Source organism: Dreissena polymorpha, chromosome 9 (genome assembly GCF_020536995.1).
Source record: "Dreissena polymorpha isolate Duluth1 chromosome 9, UMN_Dpol_1.0, whole genome shotgun sequence".
Lineage (NCBI taxonomy): Eukaryota > Metazoa > Mollusca > Bivalvia > Myida > Dreissenidae > Dreissena > Dreissena polymorpha.
Window position 1 is genome coordinate 26,493,814 of NC_068363.1, and position 18,539 is coordinate 26,512,352.

Consider the following 18,539-nt stretch of genomic DNA (forward strand, 5'->3'; position numbering starts at 1 on the left):
AATTGAGGTCTGATTTATCCTCCAATTTGTTTGGCACTTTGAACTATTTTTGGTTAATTTTAAGCTGTAAATGGCCTGATTTTTAGTGTTCCTGAGCACAACCAATTTTTAAATTGTTCTTGTTCCTTGCAAATTATGGCTGCCAAGGGATAGCTCAGTTTTCCATATATGTCTAGTGAAACCTTGTTTAGGCTAAAATAAATACGTTTTTAAAAATAACAACTGTCAACCTATTATCTCTTCAGACTACTACCTGAACGATCGTCAGATGTCTCATCCGTCAGACAGGAGCGACAACAGCGCCCCAGACGACTACCTTCTCCCCAGCCCAGTCCCTCACATGTTCGAAAATCCTGAATACTTTGATGGGGATGGTTCTGACAGTGTCTTTGACATGCAAAAATCCCCACCGCACTTCAATAATCGTGGCATGAGAATAAGTGGCGTGAATGGCGCAAAACCAAAAACAGCTCCTAAGCCTAAACGCTTGACTGATTATTATAATGACCCCAAAGTTATTACGGAGCCCGCTAATCACCGTTTATTATCAAACTCTTCAAATTGCTCAAGTGCCGTCTAGTGAGAAAACTTTAGTTGGTGTTAAGAATGTCATATAAATATTGTATAGAAACTATTGTGATAATTTTAAGAATAAACCATGGTTGTTGTGTTGTTAAACTGATGAATCTTCTGTTAGAAGTTTGGCAAGCAATATGTTGTGATGTTTGAAACAAATATTAAGGATATGTGAAATATTTGACCTTTTATTCAAGGGAATTGTGTTTTAATTACAGGGGCATATTCAAAAACTATACTGAAACTTAAGAAAAATGTGCATTTTCATGGGAGGTTCTTTCAGTATAAGATAAGGAAAGACTGCTAGTAATCAAGTGCTTCAAATGATTGCAGTGAAGTATCTTTGGAGGCTTTACCTATTATGCAGGTAAAATAGCTTCAAGGTGAGAAGAATGACACAAAGGAAGGCAGATTAAAGCTCAAGGAAGAGTGTTGGGAATTTCAAGGAACAGTTTATAACTATGTTTTGTTATATTCGCTGTACATTGATGTGAAGTTCAGAGACAACCAATTGCATAATAATGCATGAAGTCCAAATGTCGTGTTATATAAACATTCTATATTTTGTCAAGGAAACTGATTCTGTCACAAAAACCTATTTTTAATGGGCTCTTTATTGTTGCTTTTAATCCCATAATACACTGGTTGATGTGGTCTGTTGCACTAAGGTCAGTGTAGTGTGTATTTTTATGCAGTCGCCATTTTGTTCACAATTTGAGAGTGCGTGATTGTCTGCCATCTATTATAAGGCATACATAACGCCAGTGTAATGGCAATACTTCAACCAGTATATAGCCTTGATGTGTGTGATATTTGGTGATATTATTCCGAATAAATATCTTTCAAAGAGAAATTCAAGTGAAAGAGGTTGCTCTTCATGTTATATACTTGCAATCCTGATATGAAGGCTTGGACAACTTTAAGACTGGCTTTATACTTGCAATCCTGATATGAAGGCTTGGACAACTTTAAGACTGGTTTTATACTTGCAATCCTGATATGAAGGCTTGGACAACTTTAAGACTGGTTTCATGTGTTAATGACTTTGAAGTTGTTGTTATTGTTTTTACAAAACATTTGGAACATTTGATAATGGCCTAATAATGTAATGAAGTATTTTTAGGTAAACAGAATATCTTTTCTTGGTATTGTCACTGTGAAGTGCAATTAAGTTGTTGCCAAGGACTTCTGATAACTGTTAATGCTGGGCTTCGTGTCTTAATGTTGTGACTGATTATTGTGCTATGTTGTTGTTAATGAATTTGATCTCTGAGTTACATTTGTTGTTACAAACATTGTTATTGATATTAGACCTTTTTGCCAGCGTTTTTATATGTTATGGTACATACTCAGACACTTGGGTCTAATACTGGCATTTCCCAAACACTTTCAAGGGTTAAAAAAAGATAAGTATTGCATGCCCCTATTTAGAGAATCCAAATACAACCTTTATAAACTGTATGTATTTTGTTAAAACTGTTCAATCAAGGAAACATTTACTTAGTGCCTCTTTCAAAATCAACCATTTAATAATATGCCTATGCATATATAGATGCATACATTTCTTTCAGTCTTTATAACAAAATGTCTCACAAAGTCTCTAATCAATCATTTGTATAATTAAATTCTATCATAAAGTTATTGTATTTGTTTTATAATCATTCTATCATGTACTTAAAAGTGGGCCCAACGCCTTATCCACATTGTTTTTGTATGCCATGTGTGCTACTTCAACACATAAAATCCTGTATGCTTTTATACATTATCATAGATACCCTGTACATGTATTTATGATTGACAACAAGATCATCTATAGACTCAAAAATACATTTTACAAAATCTGAAATAAAATAAGTCTACATGATTTTAAAATGTGTTAATTAAATAATTGTTTTATCTGTTAAATGTCAGGTTTTGAATTTGTCCTGATTGTCTCCATGGTTACCGGTTTTCAGTATCCATTGTGACCGGTTTACAGTACATATGAACCTTGCTCTGCGAAAATGGGGCTTAATTCAATTGAGTAAACTGGATTTTTTCTCCTTAACTGGATTTTTGTTAAGAAGAGACTTTCTTTAAACAATAAATTGACTAAAAGCGTAAATTGTCATTCATGATAAGCCTGTGTGAAATGCCTGGCTAATCTGGGATGACACTCTACGCACACGCTTCAACTCCTGTTTACCCATAGCCTTGTTCATATTATTGTTTGTAAGATTAAGTTGTTTTTTTAATGACTTATTTTAAATACATATCCTTGGAGACAAAGAACATACAATAGTTTCAAAACCACCATTTAACATTTGAGCATATCTGGGAAAATCTGGCTTAATACATGTGGTAAAAGTAGTCAATCCCAGAATAGCCTGTGCAGTGTGATCTGGAAAATACTTTATGACTAGACTGGATTTTTTAAAGATTTTTTTTTTGTTTAAGTAAGAGTTCAATAAAAGTAGCCTGTGCAGAATTCAGGCTATTCTGGGACTATATTTAACACACATGCATTAAGCCAGATTTTTATGTTCTCCCATATTTTGTGTTCTGTAATATGTTTTTGTCAATGGCAGCCATCATTATTATCAGTGTTGTTTTATTTTTGTTATCAGCTTTGCTTGATTGGCTATAATGTTAATATATATCATGGTTTTATTCCACAAAACATTAGTGTGTGTAAAGTAATCATTCATCATGCAGTTTTAATAATGCTGCTGTCTTTTTCCGTTTTCTTTGATTCATTGTCTCACAGGTACATGAATTATCAGGTCAACTAATAAGGAATAAAGAATATCTGTTATGGAGGTAAACTCCACAAGTTATAACTGATTCATTCATGTCCATATGAAGATTCCCAGTTTTTAATAATTATAAAAAATAAAAAATAAACTGAGTGTTTATTTAAATGAAACCTGTTTGATAATCTAAAACATAAGTTGTTTGTTGGCACACAAGACCAATAATGTATTATTGGCAGTCATGCTAATGAATAGGACGATCAAACTATTTATGTAAATATTATGTTTATATTAGATTTTTACAAGTATATGAATTAATGTATTTATCAAATTTGAAGAAATTTCATAATATAATACAGATTTTTACTAAAATATTTTAGGGCAATTGTCTTAATATTTACATGTATTTATTATATATTGTGTACTAATTATGGGTTGATTTTAAAATATAAATTTATTTAGAAACTTATTTAGATTCAGCGTTGTCAAACAAAATATTTGTTAATAACAATGATCTGGGTTTTAAATGCAAAAAATGAATTTTGTTGATATACATGAAATACTTGCTGATTACTTGTTTGTATAGATTTACCGATATTTTAAGCGTTTTAAATTGTAAATTGTGTGTAAATAACCTAATTCAAAAAATCGAAATGATGTTTAACATTTAAAATTTCATAATTATTTATTATGCATGGATTTGTTGATACACAATGTAAGAGAGCGTTAATCTGGGCATGGTGCCAATATTCCAGCCTCACCGTTGGAAAACAGGGCTTAAGGCATGTGCATAAAGTATTGTACCATATTTCTATAAAAGTGGAACGTATGATCCGTGATTAGCCTGCATGTATGGCATAGGTTGGTCTGGGTTGATACTTGCACTAAGAATAAGCCCGGTTTTCCCAGGTCTGTTATTATTTGTACATGTATTTTATTTTTGACTATGGCCATTTGAACACAGACAATATCATGATATAATTTTTGTTTTCTTGCACATTCGGTAAGTTACAGAAAACGTGTACGAATTCCTCATTGCATTTTGAATAGATTTATAAACAATACAATCTGCTTTGTATTTTCATTTTTTGTTTGATACCATTATATTTGATAGATGTAACTAAGAGTTATTGTTAATGCATTTGTAACAGACTTTGCTTTTTATAGTCTATTTTCTGTTTGATACAACAGTTTAAAGGTAATGTCCCAGGCAGGCATTTCGTGTTATAATTCTTTTATTTTATATGCATTAGGTAAATGCAGTTTACTTTTTCGTACATTTTTCTGCAGATGTTCGAACTGTTTCCAGTTTCTTGTTCAAAGTTCAATTCTGATTCTAGTTAATTATGTTTTCTCCTTATTAGTAATACTGTTTACTGAAATTATCCCAGGCAGGAATATGATGTTTACATTTTTATTAGTTGCTATCGTTGCATCGTTCAACAGTTTTTGAAAATGTTTGCAATGTTTCCAGTTTTTCAAGGAGTTAACAGTTATTGAACATGTTCATATTTTATTTTGTTGAAAAAAGTTCAAAGTTTTAAGTGTCATATCTTCTAAATGGTTTTGTCACTCTTTGAAGTTGAAAGTTAAAGAAAAACGCATGTTGATCAGTTTATTTTGGAAATGTATCAGTCTTCAAAATAGGCAATGTTTATTTAGACTGCTCTTTTCACACCAGTAACCTATGGGTTAATGATACATATTTCACACCAGTAACCTATGGGTTAATGATACATGTTGACTGCTCTTTTCACACCAGTAACCAATGGGTTAATGATACATGTTTCACACCAGTAACCTATGGGTTAATGATACATGTTTATTTAGACTGCTCTTTTCACACCAGTAACCAATGGGTTAATGATACATGTTTCACACCAGTAAGCTATGGGTTAATGATACATGTTTGGTGTGTAACCTATGGGTTAATGATACATGTTGGTGTTAAGATAATACATGTACATCAGTATGACTAGTGAGTTATCTACCAGGACATGTCATCCAAGATAACACTTCATTGTATGAATTACAGCAAGGTAAGCAACATTGGATGTCAAAAAGTGTATAAAGGTGATTAGTTTGAATGATTTGTTTATTTTAGGCCAAAGATAAACTACAGAAGACAATTCAGTATCAATATATCATAATAGTTTAATTATAATCAAAGATGAACATGGTTCGTTTTACTGATAAAAATCTTACAGGACTCACCAACATAGCTCATTTATGACTGCACCTTTTGTAAATGAACCCTTAACCACTTAAAAACATACTTTACCACTTAGATGCATATTTTACTACTAAGATGCATATTTTGACGTGTTTGTAGGCCCTTAGAAAGTTACATTTAATTAAAGACCTTTATTACCATATTCAAGTTTTAAAGGCTTCACTTTCAACCCTTAGATACTGATGAGCAGCAAACAGCAAAAAACCTGAATAGACTGCAAGTGGGAGTTACTCGCAGGCTGTTCTTGTTTTATTCTGTTTGCACATAGCCATTTTCACTTTGCCTCTAAATGGGAAAGGGTTAAGATACATAATTGTTTACCACAAACCATATGAAATTAAAATTGTGGCTTTATGACAGACTCCATTTTTGTCCTTTAATATTTCATACTTCTTATACAACAGTATGTTAAGATAATATTTTTAAGAATTTTTTGTTTTGAAGAAAGTGTTTATGTTGCTCAAGTATTTATGTTTATTCTAGTAGTTAATCTTATGACATTGTATACTTGTTAATAAATGCACAAAACAACATTATGTGGAAAACAAAATACATATGCATCTCGCTGTGAGGAAAGGGGGTTTATGTATGTGCGTAAAGTGTTGTCGTGGATTAGCCTGTGCAGACTGCACATGCATTAAGCCCCTTTTTCTCAAAGGGTGTCCTATATCAATCAATGTGATATAGATGATATTATGATAATCTGTACATTTCTTTAAGACACATTGGCAAAGTGAAAAACTTTTAAATATTTTCCTTGCTGATTCACCTTTGTTGTACTTTACTTTAATCCATATTTTCATTTCATATTTTAAAAAACATTTAAATTCTTATCCATGACTGGAAAACCGATCACCGGTCACCTTAAATATTTTAAATGTAACTCATCATGTTCCACTGTAGGTTTTAGTATGAATTACATATGCTTTTCGTTAACCGTTTTCACTGTGAACATTTTAAGGTTAGTACTGATCCCTTAATGTTGGTCTGAATCATATGGGTTAGATTCGTAGCATGGTGTATCAAAGGGGTTCTATGATGTTTATCATTTACAACATTGCAATACTTCATATATCAACTGTTCATCTGCGAACAATGTGTTGTCTTTATGTGAACAATGTGTTCTCTTCATGTACATTGTTCATTCCCACCAAAAATACAGGATGTTTATATTGTTATTCATATCATTCTTTTTTAAATTTATGATTTTATTGTTTTTTATGTTATACGATGAATTGTGCTCTACTTATTTTGCTTTTATTTGTTTAATTTACTAATTAGACACATTTTTTGTTAAATTTTGTAACTTGTATGGAATATAATACTATTCTATACGTTCTGTACAATAAACAGTAACTCAGATTACTAAAATAAATACGTTATAACAATTGAACGGTGTTGTTTCACGCGTGTGTAGGTGTTGTTCCACTCTTGTGTAGGCGTTGTTCCACTCTTGTGTAGAAATATTTGCACGTTCGTTCGTATGCATTCTCTCCAAACCATCCTTCAGAAAGATTGACAGAGGGTTACAAATCTCTCACACGCATTTAAGACGAGCCTCGACTCATGAAAATGGGGCTTAAATACGCACAATACTGAATATTACATCCCGCCTTGTTGATGTTGTCGATGATGCGGCAATAACATGATAATTCACTTGAAATGATAATTGGGTTTAATCAAATGCACTTTAGTTAAGTAACGTCCCGGATACTGGCTAATCAATCAGATTATGGATTAGCCTGTGCAGACTGCACATGCATTAAGCCCCTTTTTCTCAAAGGGTGTCCTATATCAATCAATGTGATATAGATGATATTATGATAATCTGTACATTTCTTTAAGACACATTGGCAAAGTGAAAAACTTTTAAATATTTTCCTTGCTGATTCACCTTTGTTGTACTTTACTTTAATCCATATTTTCATTTCATATTTTAAAAAACATTTAAATTCTTATCCATGACTGGAAAACCGATCACCGGTCACCTTAAATATTTTAAATGTAACTCATCATGTTCCACTGTAGGTTTTAGTATGAATTACATATGCTTTTCGTTAACCGTTTTCACTGTGAACATTTTAAGGTTAGTACTGATCCCTTAATGTTGGTCTGAATCATATGGGTTAGATTCGTAGCATGGTGTATCAAAGGGGTTCTATGATGTTTATCATTTACAGCATTGCAATACTTCATATATCAACTGTTCATCTGCGAACAATGCGTTGTCTTTATGTGAACAATGTGTTCTCTTCATGTACATTGTTCATTCCCACCAAAAATACAGGATGTTTATATTGTTATTCATATCATTCTTTTTTAAATTTATGATTTTATTGTTTTTTATGTTATACGATGAATTGTGCTCTACTTATTTTGCTTTTATTTGTTTAATTTACTAATTAGACACATTTTTTGTTAAATTTTGTAACTTGTATGGAATATAATACTATTCTATACGTTCTGTATAATAAACAGTAACTCAGATTACTAAAATAAATACGTTATAACAATTGAACGGTGTTGTTTCACGCGTGTGTAGCAATCGTGATACATCGGCTATCTCGGATTCCTCCGTAAGATAGGCCTCGTGGCTAACGGTCGCCATATTGCCTTGTATTACTACTTTACTACCAAAAAGGTTGTCAGTCTATTGTTATGAGGCTGTATACGATGCGCGTTGAACTAGCGCCAAACTTTTTACCGAAACTTTGATATTAAGAGCACTATTAACGTTCATTTGTGTTGCATTTTGACCTATTATCCAAGTGATTTACTTTTCCATTATTATTTAATCACCCTATCATCCAATTTTTAAGATGAAATTACGGTGTTTACAAAACCAACCAAACCGAAAGTGAAACTAGATGCATTACGTTTCGCGATGTAAACATTAAATATGTGTTCAGTTTGAGGAAGCGAATCGATAATAGACGGTGGAATATGTATGCAATACAGACTATCATTGCCGATTGTAGTACTGGCTAAAAAATACCTTTTATGACAGGTCATGTATAGAACGTTAATCAAATAGTGACCATAAATCACTACAAATGTCTGGGTTGTTCATTAACCCATTTATGCCCAGTGGACTCTCCCATCCTTCTAAATTGGATCAATTTATTTCCAAAAGTAGGGGTGTCTGGTATATTTATTTCAATATTTAGAATATTTCTTACAGAAATTTCTTTAAGCAAACAGCGCAGACCCAGATGAGACGCCGCATTATGCGGCGTCTCATCTGGGTCTACGCTGTTGGCAATGTCCTTTTTTTCAGGACGCTAGGCATGAATGGGTTAATATAATTAATGCACGTTTCTGATCTAATTGCCTGTATCTAGTTGTAATTACCATGATATTGATAAAATTAAAACGTTTTTTTTCATAAATTAACATTACATGTTTTATTTTTATCATTTAGGGAATATATAATTGTATCATTATCATCATTAAATATTCTGAAAATGATCTAAATTATCATGATTACTTTAAAGTAGAATTTTTAAATTTTACTCATTATTTTAAATGAATTTGCACATTTGCTTGATTCAAAATAAAATGTATTAATAAGGGTTTCAGTTGTTAGTTTTAACCCTTTTTTAGTTCGATTAAATTTAAAGTACTAACTACGTACATGTATGTGAAATGCTCTTGAGTTCGTTTCCTGGGCTTAGAACCAGTACTTGGGTGTCTCTTGGAGATTTCTTAAGAATGCTCCCACACTGGGGATCAAACCAGTGACCTCCAGATCATTAGGTGGACACCACATCCATTACACATCAGCGACCTTTAATTAGAAAATTACTTGAGTATTGCAGCATTATATAATGTAATGTTGCTACATATTTTTGGAAAATGATTAATGTGCAGTACTAAATAAATCTAAATGCATACAATTTTAATTGTGTATATTGTGTGATTATTAGTTACAAATTCCCTTTTTACAGGTATACTGGATTATGAAAGACTGATAAACATAAAATTGACAACTCATCTCCCCAACGATACTTTGTGTGGCTCATTCTCAGAACAAACCCATAGTCAGTGAGAAAACTACAGTGTAAAAAGACCACTTGATTGTGACAATTATGGCTGACCAAGCAAATGTTATCATTTAAAATAAAGAAAACTTCCAGTTCAATATACATTTTATACCAATTATGACATTGGCCAACACAGAAAATAATTATAAGGTTGATTTTCCCAAAATTGACTGTTACAATTGGATATTGTTTTAAGCTTCACTCTACTTTGTCTGAAAATAAAAGTCCTAAATGATGTAATAGAAACATACATATTTAATTTTTAGTTTTACAAGGATATATATATATACATACATATATTATAATATCTTTTATCGATGGTCAATCAATTTAAGTTTAACTAATATATACATACACATATTATACATGTGTATGCTTTGATTTTTTTCTATTAAAGCCAAATTAATATCCCATTAGATAGATAGATAATATCACAGCAGTATTCCTATTTTGTCTGCAAGTACTGCAGAAATCATGGATTATTATTTTACTGAGTCAGCCTTAATCTTTATATTATAATTGTTAAAACAGATTAAGATGTGAATTATACAATTGAGGATGCATCAAGATTAAAAAATGGTACATGTATAAATTAATAAAGAATCAATAACAATCAGAAACTGTGCATTTTTTTCAGTATTGTGTGAAAGGATTTGAAGTAATGATGTGTTTTTGAAATATGATTTATGTGAATTTGAATAAATATATAAAATTTAGTGATTTTCTCAGACAAAAACTGTTAATTACATACTAAAGTATTCAAAATGTATTATTGTAATATTCATTCGAATTTTTTAGTACAAAAAGCACTTTTCCCTGGCATTTGTATTTATAGTAATTGCATATTTTATAATTCTGACAGCATTTATAAACTGTGTTCATGCAAGCATGAACACGGTTTCATTTTTTGAGTATTTAAACAAGAGGGCCATGATGGCCCTGTATCACTCCACTGCTGAAAAAAAGGCTGAAACAAATTTCTCTGCATGTGCAAATACTTAAATATAGGCCCTATTTAAGCACATGTACACTTTTGTGACCTTCTGAGCTGGGTCAAATTTAACCCCAGGGGCATAATTTGAGAAAACTTTGTAGAGGACTACTATATCTCACTACATACAAAATGTGGTAGCCCTAGGTCCTAGAGTTTAGGACAAGAATATTTTTTAAAGTTTTCACAAAATAAGCAAGATATAAGCGTATATAATGTTCAATTTTGTGACATGCGGGTCAGGATCAAATTTGACCCAAAGGACATAATTTGAACAAACTTGGTAGAGGACTATAAGATGTTACTGCATACCAAATTTGGTAGCCATAGTCCAAATGGTTTTCGACAAGAAGATTTTTAAAGATTTCACATTAGGCGCTTTCAAAGCGTTTATTCAATTTTGTGACCCCCCGGGGCAGGGTCAAAGTTGACCCCAGAGGCATTATTTGAACAAATTTGGTAGAGGTTTATTAGATGTCACTACATACCAAATTTGGTAGCCCTAGGCCCAATGGTTATGGACAACAAGATTTTTAAAGTTTTCACAAAATAGGCCCCATATAAGCGTATGTTCAGTTTTGTGACCCCGGGCAGGGTCAAATTTGACCCAAGGGGCATAATTTGAACAAACTTGGTGGAGAACTATAACATGTCACTACATACCAAATTTGGTAGCCCTATGCCTTATGGTTAAGGACAAGAAGAGTTTTAAAATTTTCACAAAATAGGCACTATAAAAGCATATAATTGATTTTGTGGCCCCCAGGGCAGGGTCAAATTTGACCCCTGGGGCATAATTTGAACAAACTAAGTAGAGGACTATACAATGTCACTACATACCAAATTGTGTAGCCCTAGGCCTAATGGTTATGGACAAGATTTTTTTTTAAGTTATCACAAAATAGGCATTATATAAGCATATGTTCAATTTTGTGACCCCCGGGGCAGGGTCAAATTTGACCCTAGGGATTAAATTTGAACAAATTTGGTAGAGGACTATTAGATGTCACTTTATACCAAATTTGATAGCCCTAGGCCGGATTGTTATTGACAAGAAATTTTTTGAAGTTTTCACAAAATAGGCCTTATATAAGCATATGTTCAATTTTGTGACCCTCGGGGCAGGGTCAAACTTGACCCCAGGGGCATAATTTGAACAAATTTGGTAGAGGACTATAAGATGCCACTACATACCAAATTTGGTAGCCCTAGGCCCAATGGTTATGGACGAGTAGATTTGTAAAGTTTTCACAAAATATACCCTATATAAGCATATGTTCAATTTTGTGACCCCCGGGGCAGGGTCAAATTTGACCCCAGGGGTATAATTTGAACAAATTGGTAGAGGACTATTAGATGTCTCTACATACCAAATTTGATAGCCCTAGGCCCAATGGTTATGGACGGGAGATTTTGAAAGTTTTCACAAAATAGGCCTTATTTAAGCAAATTTTCAATTTTGTGACCCCCAGGGCAGAGTCAAATTTGACCCCAGGGGCATAATTTGAACAAATTTGAAAGAGGTACACCCCAGGAACATTCCTAAGAAATTTCATCAGAATTGGACCAGTAGTTTAGGAGAAGATGTTTAAAGGAAAAGTTTATGCATGGATGCACGATGGACACAGGACCTTTGGCCAGTTGAGCTAAAAATCAAATTAAACATTTAGTTTTGATTTAAAATCAGTTTTTATATGCAAGTGTCTATTTCACTTATAAATTAAAACAGCATATTATTATCCCCACGCTTTTTGAAAAAAAGGTGGGGATATTGTGGTGATCTCCGCCGTCCGTCCGTCCGTCTGTCCGTCCGTCCTGGCCACTATCTCCTCCTACACTAAAAGCACTAGAACCTTGAAATTTACACACATGGTAGCTATGAGCATATGTGCGACCCTGCACTATTTGGAATTTTGATCTGACCCCTGGGTCAAAAGTTATAGGGGTTGGGGTGGGGCCGCGTCAGAAATTATCACTCATTTTTTTAGGTTATTTTACATTTACTTCTTTATTTCTACACCGATTCACTTCAAATTGATACTGGACCTCACCTATGACAATACGGTCAATCTCAACCATACATGGCCCCATTCCCAACCCTGGGGCGCCCCGCCCACATAGGCCACACCCACCAAAAATTTCCATTTACTATAATTTTTTCATTTCTACACGGATTCACTTCAAATTGATACTGAACTTTTGTTATGACATTAGGGTCAATCTCAACTATGCATGGCCCCAATCCCAACCCTGGGGCGCCCGCCCACATAGGCCACACCCACCAAAAAATTCCATTTACTATAATTTTTTCATTTCTACACGGATTCACTTCAAATTGATACTGAACTTCTCCTATGACATTAGGGTCAATCTCAACTATGCATGGCCCCATAACCAACCCTGGGGCCCCGCCCACATAGACCACACCCACCCAAAATTGCCTTTACTATAATTTCTTCATTTCTACACCGATTCACTTCAAATTGATATTGAACTTCTCTTATGACAATACAGTCAATCTCAACTATGCATGGCCCCATTAGCAACCCTGGGGCGCCCCGCCCACATAGACCACACCCACCCAAAATTGCCTTTTACTATAATTTCTTCATTTCTACACCGATTCACTTCAAATTGATACTGAACCTCTCTTATGACAATACGGTCAATCTCAACTATGCATGGCACAATTACCAACCCTGGGGCGCCCTGCCCACATATGTCACACCCACCCAAAATTGCCTTTTACTATAACTTCTTCATTTCTACACCAATTCACTTCTAATTAATGATGAACTTCTCTTATGACAATACGGTCAATCTCAGCTATGCATGGCCCCATTACCAACCCTGGGGCACACCTAGGTCAAACATTCGGCGTGGGGATACGCGTCGGCCTCTGCCGCGCCATTTCTAGTTCATTATTGAAAAGATTATTCCAAGCTTGATGTCATATTTCAACTTTGCATAGTGTAGTTAATTGAACATTGTATTGAACTGTATGGGCAGCTATATTTTTTAATTTATGTATGTTGTATTATACAAAATGCATTAATTCTACCACAAGTAGACCATATAAGGCCTACTGCTACTAAATAGGCACTGGTATGAATTTGACACTGTTTTTGATGCTCATACAAAACTTTAATTATTACTACGCTTTAGTATATTAAATATTTTCAAGTTTTTGTTCAACATTTTTTGCAAAAGAAAAGAGTGTCTTAATGCATTTGAAAATATACTTAAAACAAACTAAAAATGCATTTTAACATACTTTTTCCTGGTAAAGTGTATTTGGGATGATAAAAAATACACTTGAAGAGTATTAATGCTGGAAAAATACAGAAAAAAATACATTTGTTTCTGTTAGAAGTGTGTCTTGTCTGCATTTTTAAGTGTATTAAATGCACATCAAATGCAGATAAATACAATGCCAATACTGTTACATGTATTGTAATGGACATAAAATGCACTTGTTCTTGTAATTAAATGCTTTAGTGAATTGAAATAACCTTTTATAACGTTTTAACAATTAATAATACCTTTTTATATAAATTTTCTTTTGAAATGTGACACTTAAATGATTTTTGCACCACTAGTAAGAGATATAATTTGTGCTCATAATGCTTTATCATTACACTACATAATATCAATTGTTGTATGAAAATTACCCGTAAAATTCTTGTGAAAGCTCAAGAGATCAATAGCAGCGTGCTATACCCTGCTCCTTTTTACATGACTTGATGGTATTTAGTCCCCAATTCTACATGGCTAAGGGAAAATTAATGTGCAGATTTGACAAATAAGTCTTAACTGGGATCCAATAGGCAGACTTTCATATTACTTGTATTTAATTTAAATCATGATCTGAATTGCTCTTTGGCAAATCTTTGTTGGTCACAGTATTCAACTGAATTTTGTTCACTTTGTAGTGATTATATTTTCTATATTTATCAGACAACATCTTTCTTCAAAAGTTTAACATGATTGCTTGGTTAATTTAGAAACAAGATCAATGCATCATAACATAAAATGAAAAAATGTGTAATAGTAAAAATGGCAGCAAAAAGCACTAGATTATCTGCCTTAAATCTGAGACGATATGTTGATGTATTGGAATTTCTCATAAATAATGTGCTCCATAGTTGTATAATTGTATAGTCGCATGCATGAGTGGTGTCAATGTCACAATACCAATTAAAGCCTATAATTTACTAAAACAATTTGAAGTTTGATGTGAGTTTTTTTTCAAGATCTGTTATATATAATTATATATACATGTATATATGTATATATATTGTTGAAAAGTTAACATGCAATAAGTTTACTGTAATTAAGTGACAAATAGTTTTACTGATTTGGTTGGATGCATATATGCAGATATATCATGGTTTGTGCAGAGGACAGTAGCAAAAACAAGAGCTGTCTCCGTAGGATGACATACGCCCCCGATAAACGCTTTAATAGAAGTTATGAGCATTTTTCAAAACCTAAAAGCCGACCCTAAGTTCAAGGTCAAAGGGGTAAAAATTTGTGTGTGTATGGGAAGGCCTTGTCCATATACACATGCATACCAAATATGAATGTTACATCTGAAGCGACATAGAAGTTATGAGCATTTTTTCGAAACCTAAATGCAAAGTGTGACGGATAGACAGACGGACAGTGCGATCACTATATGCCCTCCTTTGGGGGCATAAAAATGTGTTTCACATTGTTTTGGTAAATTAGTAATGTAGTTAAAAGAACAGAATCATCAATTATAAAGTTATTGATTATAAAGTGTTGCTGGCATATTTGATGCATTCATCTAGCTATAAGAAGGTACCTGTTTTATCCCCACTGGCACCGAGTGAGGGTTCTCAAAATCTTTAAACAATATGAATAACTACATATAGGGTCGAGAGCCTTGTTGATATGGGGGCTAAACACCTGAAATCAAAGCGACCCAGGTTAAAGGCCGAGGCCAAATTAATAAACCAGAGGCCGCATGAGCCTGCTATACTCTGAACAAGTATTGTTTCTTGTCAGAAAACTGGCTTAAGTGTCTTACTAAGCTTTAGACTTTGAGTTTCAGTGCAATCAATCTAAAATAAATTGGTCAAATTTAATAAATAATAATTTGTAAAAAATAAACATTCTGCACAAATTCAATTATTTACTTTACCTGTGTGCATGAATCATTTCAGTCTTGATGGTTAGTGAACTATGTCAAAAGCACCATATCTATGAAACACTTGTTTTTTTAATAGTGCAATGTTCCACAGAAATGCTGCTGATGATTATTCTACACGATGATGAATTATTAGATATATTTCTAAATTCCATTTCCACCAACAATTCGGTTATTCCACTACCAGTTCACATGCTTCATACACAGTTGAAAATAACACTATTTCACTCAACAACCGTGACACATGTACTCAATTATTCAACTTTTCGCAATTAAAATTGTCTTCTACTGTTATTGTTGTTGTTGTACTTTTGAAAGTAGTTCGAAAGATGGCGACCATTAACCCAATCGTGATACATCGGCTATCTCGGATTCCTCCGTAAGATAGGCCTCGTGGCTAACGGTCGCCATATTGCCTTGTATTACTACTTTACTACCCAAAAGGTTGTCAGTCTATTGTTATGAGGCTACATACATGCGCGTTGAACTAGCGCCAAACTTTTTACCGAAACTTTGATATTAAGAGCACTATTAACGTTCATTTGTGTTGCATTTTGACCTATTATCCAAGTGATTTACTTTTCCATTATTATTTAATCACCCTATCATCCAATTTTTTATATGAAATTACGGTGTTTACAAAACCAACCAAACCGAAAGTGAAACTGGATGCATTACGTTTCGCGATGTAAACATTAAATATTTGTTCAGTTTGAGGAAGCGAATCGATAATAGACGTTGGAATATGTATGCAATACAGACTATCATTGCCGATTGTAGTACTGTCTAAAAAATACCTTTTATGACAGGTCATGTATAGAACGTTAATCAAATAGTGACCATAAATCACTACAAATGTCTGGGTTGTTCATTAACCCATTTATGCCCAGTGGACTCTCCCATCCTTCTAAATTGGATCAATTTATTTCCAAAAGTAGGGGTGTCTGGTATATTTATTTCTATATTTAGAATATTTCTTACAGAAATTTCTTTAAGCAAACAGCGCAGACCCAGATGAGACGCCGCATGATGCGGCGTCTCATCTGGGTCTACGCTGTTTGCAATGTCCTTTTTTCAGGACGCTAGGCATGAATGGGTTAATATAATTAATGCACGTTTCTGATCTAATTGCCTGTATCTAGTTGTAATTACCATGATATTGATAAAATTAAAACGTTTTTTGCATAAATGAACATTACATGTTTTATTTTTATCATTTAGGGAATATATAATTGTATCATTATCATCATTAAATATTCTGAAAATGATCTAAATTATCATGATTACTTTAAAGTAGAATTTTTAAATTTTACTCATTATTTTTAATGAATTTGCACATTTGCTTGATTCAAAATAAAATGTATTAATAAGGGTTTCAGTTGTTAGTTTTAACCCATTTTTAGTTCGATTAAATTTAAAGTACTAACTACGTACATGTATGTGAAATGCTCTTGAGTTCGTTTCCTGTGCCTAGAACCAGTACTTGGGTGTCTCTTGGAGATTTCTTAAGAATGCTCCCACACTGGGGATCAAACCAGTGACCTCCAAATCATTAGATGGACACCACATCCATTACACATCAGCGACCTTTAATTAGTAAATTACTTTAGTATTGCAGCATTATATAATGTAATGTTGCTACATATTTTTGGAAAATGATTAATGTGCAGTACTAAATAAATCTAAATGCATACAATTTTAATTGTGTATATTGTGTGATTATTAGTTACAAATTCCCTTTTTACAGGTATACTGGTTTATGAAAGACTGATAAACATAAAATTGACAACTCATCTCCCCAACGATACTTTGTGTGGCTAATTCTCAGAACAAACCCATAGTCAGTGAGAAAACTACAGTGTAAAAAGACCACTTGATTGTGACAATTATGGCTGACCAAGCAAATGTTATCATTTAAAATAAAGAAAACTTCCAGTTCAATATACATTTTATACCAATTATGACATTGGCCAACACAGAAAATAATTATAAGGTTGATTTTCCCAAAATTGACTGTTACAATTGGATACTGTTTTAAGCTTCACTCTACTTTGTCTGAAAATAAAAGTCCTAAATGATGTAATAGAAACATACATATTTAATTTTTAGTTTTACAAGGATATATATATATACATACATATATTATAATATCTTTTATCGATGGTCAATCAATTTAAGTTTAACTAATATATACATACACATTTTATACATGTGTATGCTTTGATTTTTTTCTATTGAAGCCAAATTAATATCCCATTAGATAGATAAAATAATATCACAGCAGTATTCCTATTTTGTCTGCAAGTACTGCAGAAATCATGGATTATTATTTTACCGAGTCAGCCTTAATCTTTATATTATAATTGTTAAAACAGATTAAGATGTGCATTATACAATTGAGGATGCATCAAGATTAAAAAATGGTACATGTATAAATTAATAAAAGAATCAATAACAATCAGAAACTGTGCATTTTTTTTCAGTATTGTGTGAAAGGATTTGAAGTAATGATGTGTTTTTGAAATATGATTTATGTGAATTTGAATTAATATATAAAATTTAGTGATTTTCTCAGACAAAAACTGTTAATTACATACTAAAGTATTCAGAATGTATTATTGTAATATTCATTCGAATTTTTTAGTACAAAAAGCACTTTTCCCTGGCATTTGTATTTATAGTAATTGCATATTTTATAATTCTGACAGCATTTATAAACTGTGTTCATGCAAGCATGAACACGGTTTCATTTTTTGAGTATTTAAACAAGAGGGCCATGATGGCCCTGTAT

General features: G+C 32.8%; 1 protein-coding gene across 7 annotated transcripts in view; it reads left to right on the forward strand.

Moving 5' to 3' along the window:
- The window catches only part of LOC127843704 (epidermal growth factor receptor-like), a 308,235-nt gene extending 301,301 nt beyond the window's left edge, over nt 1-6,934 (forward strand). For all 7 annotated transcript variants that reach the window (XM_052373429.1, XM_052373428.1, XM_052373430.1 and 4 more), the window contains one exon: nt 246-6,934. In XM_052373429.1, the coding sequence (XP_052229389.1) occupies nt 246-580 (335 nt within the window). In that variant the 3' untranslated portion in view covers nt 581-6,934. The remainder of the gene's footprint in view (nt 1-245) is intronic.
- Nucleotides 6,935-18,539: the final 11,605 nt, after the last annotated feature.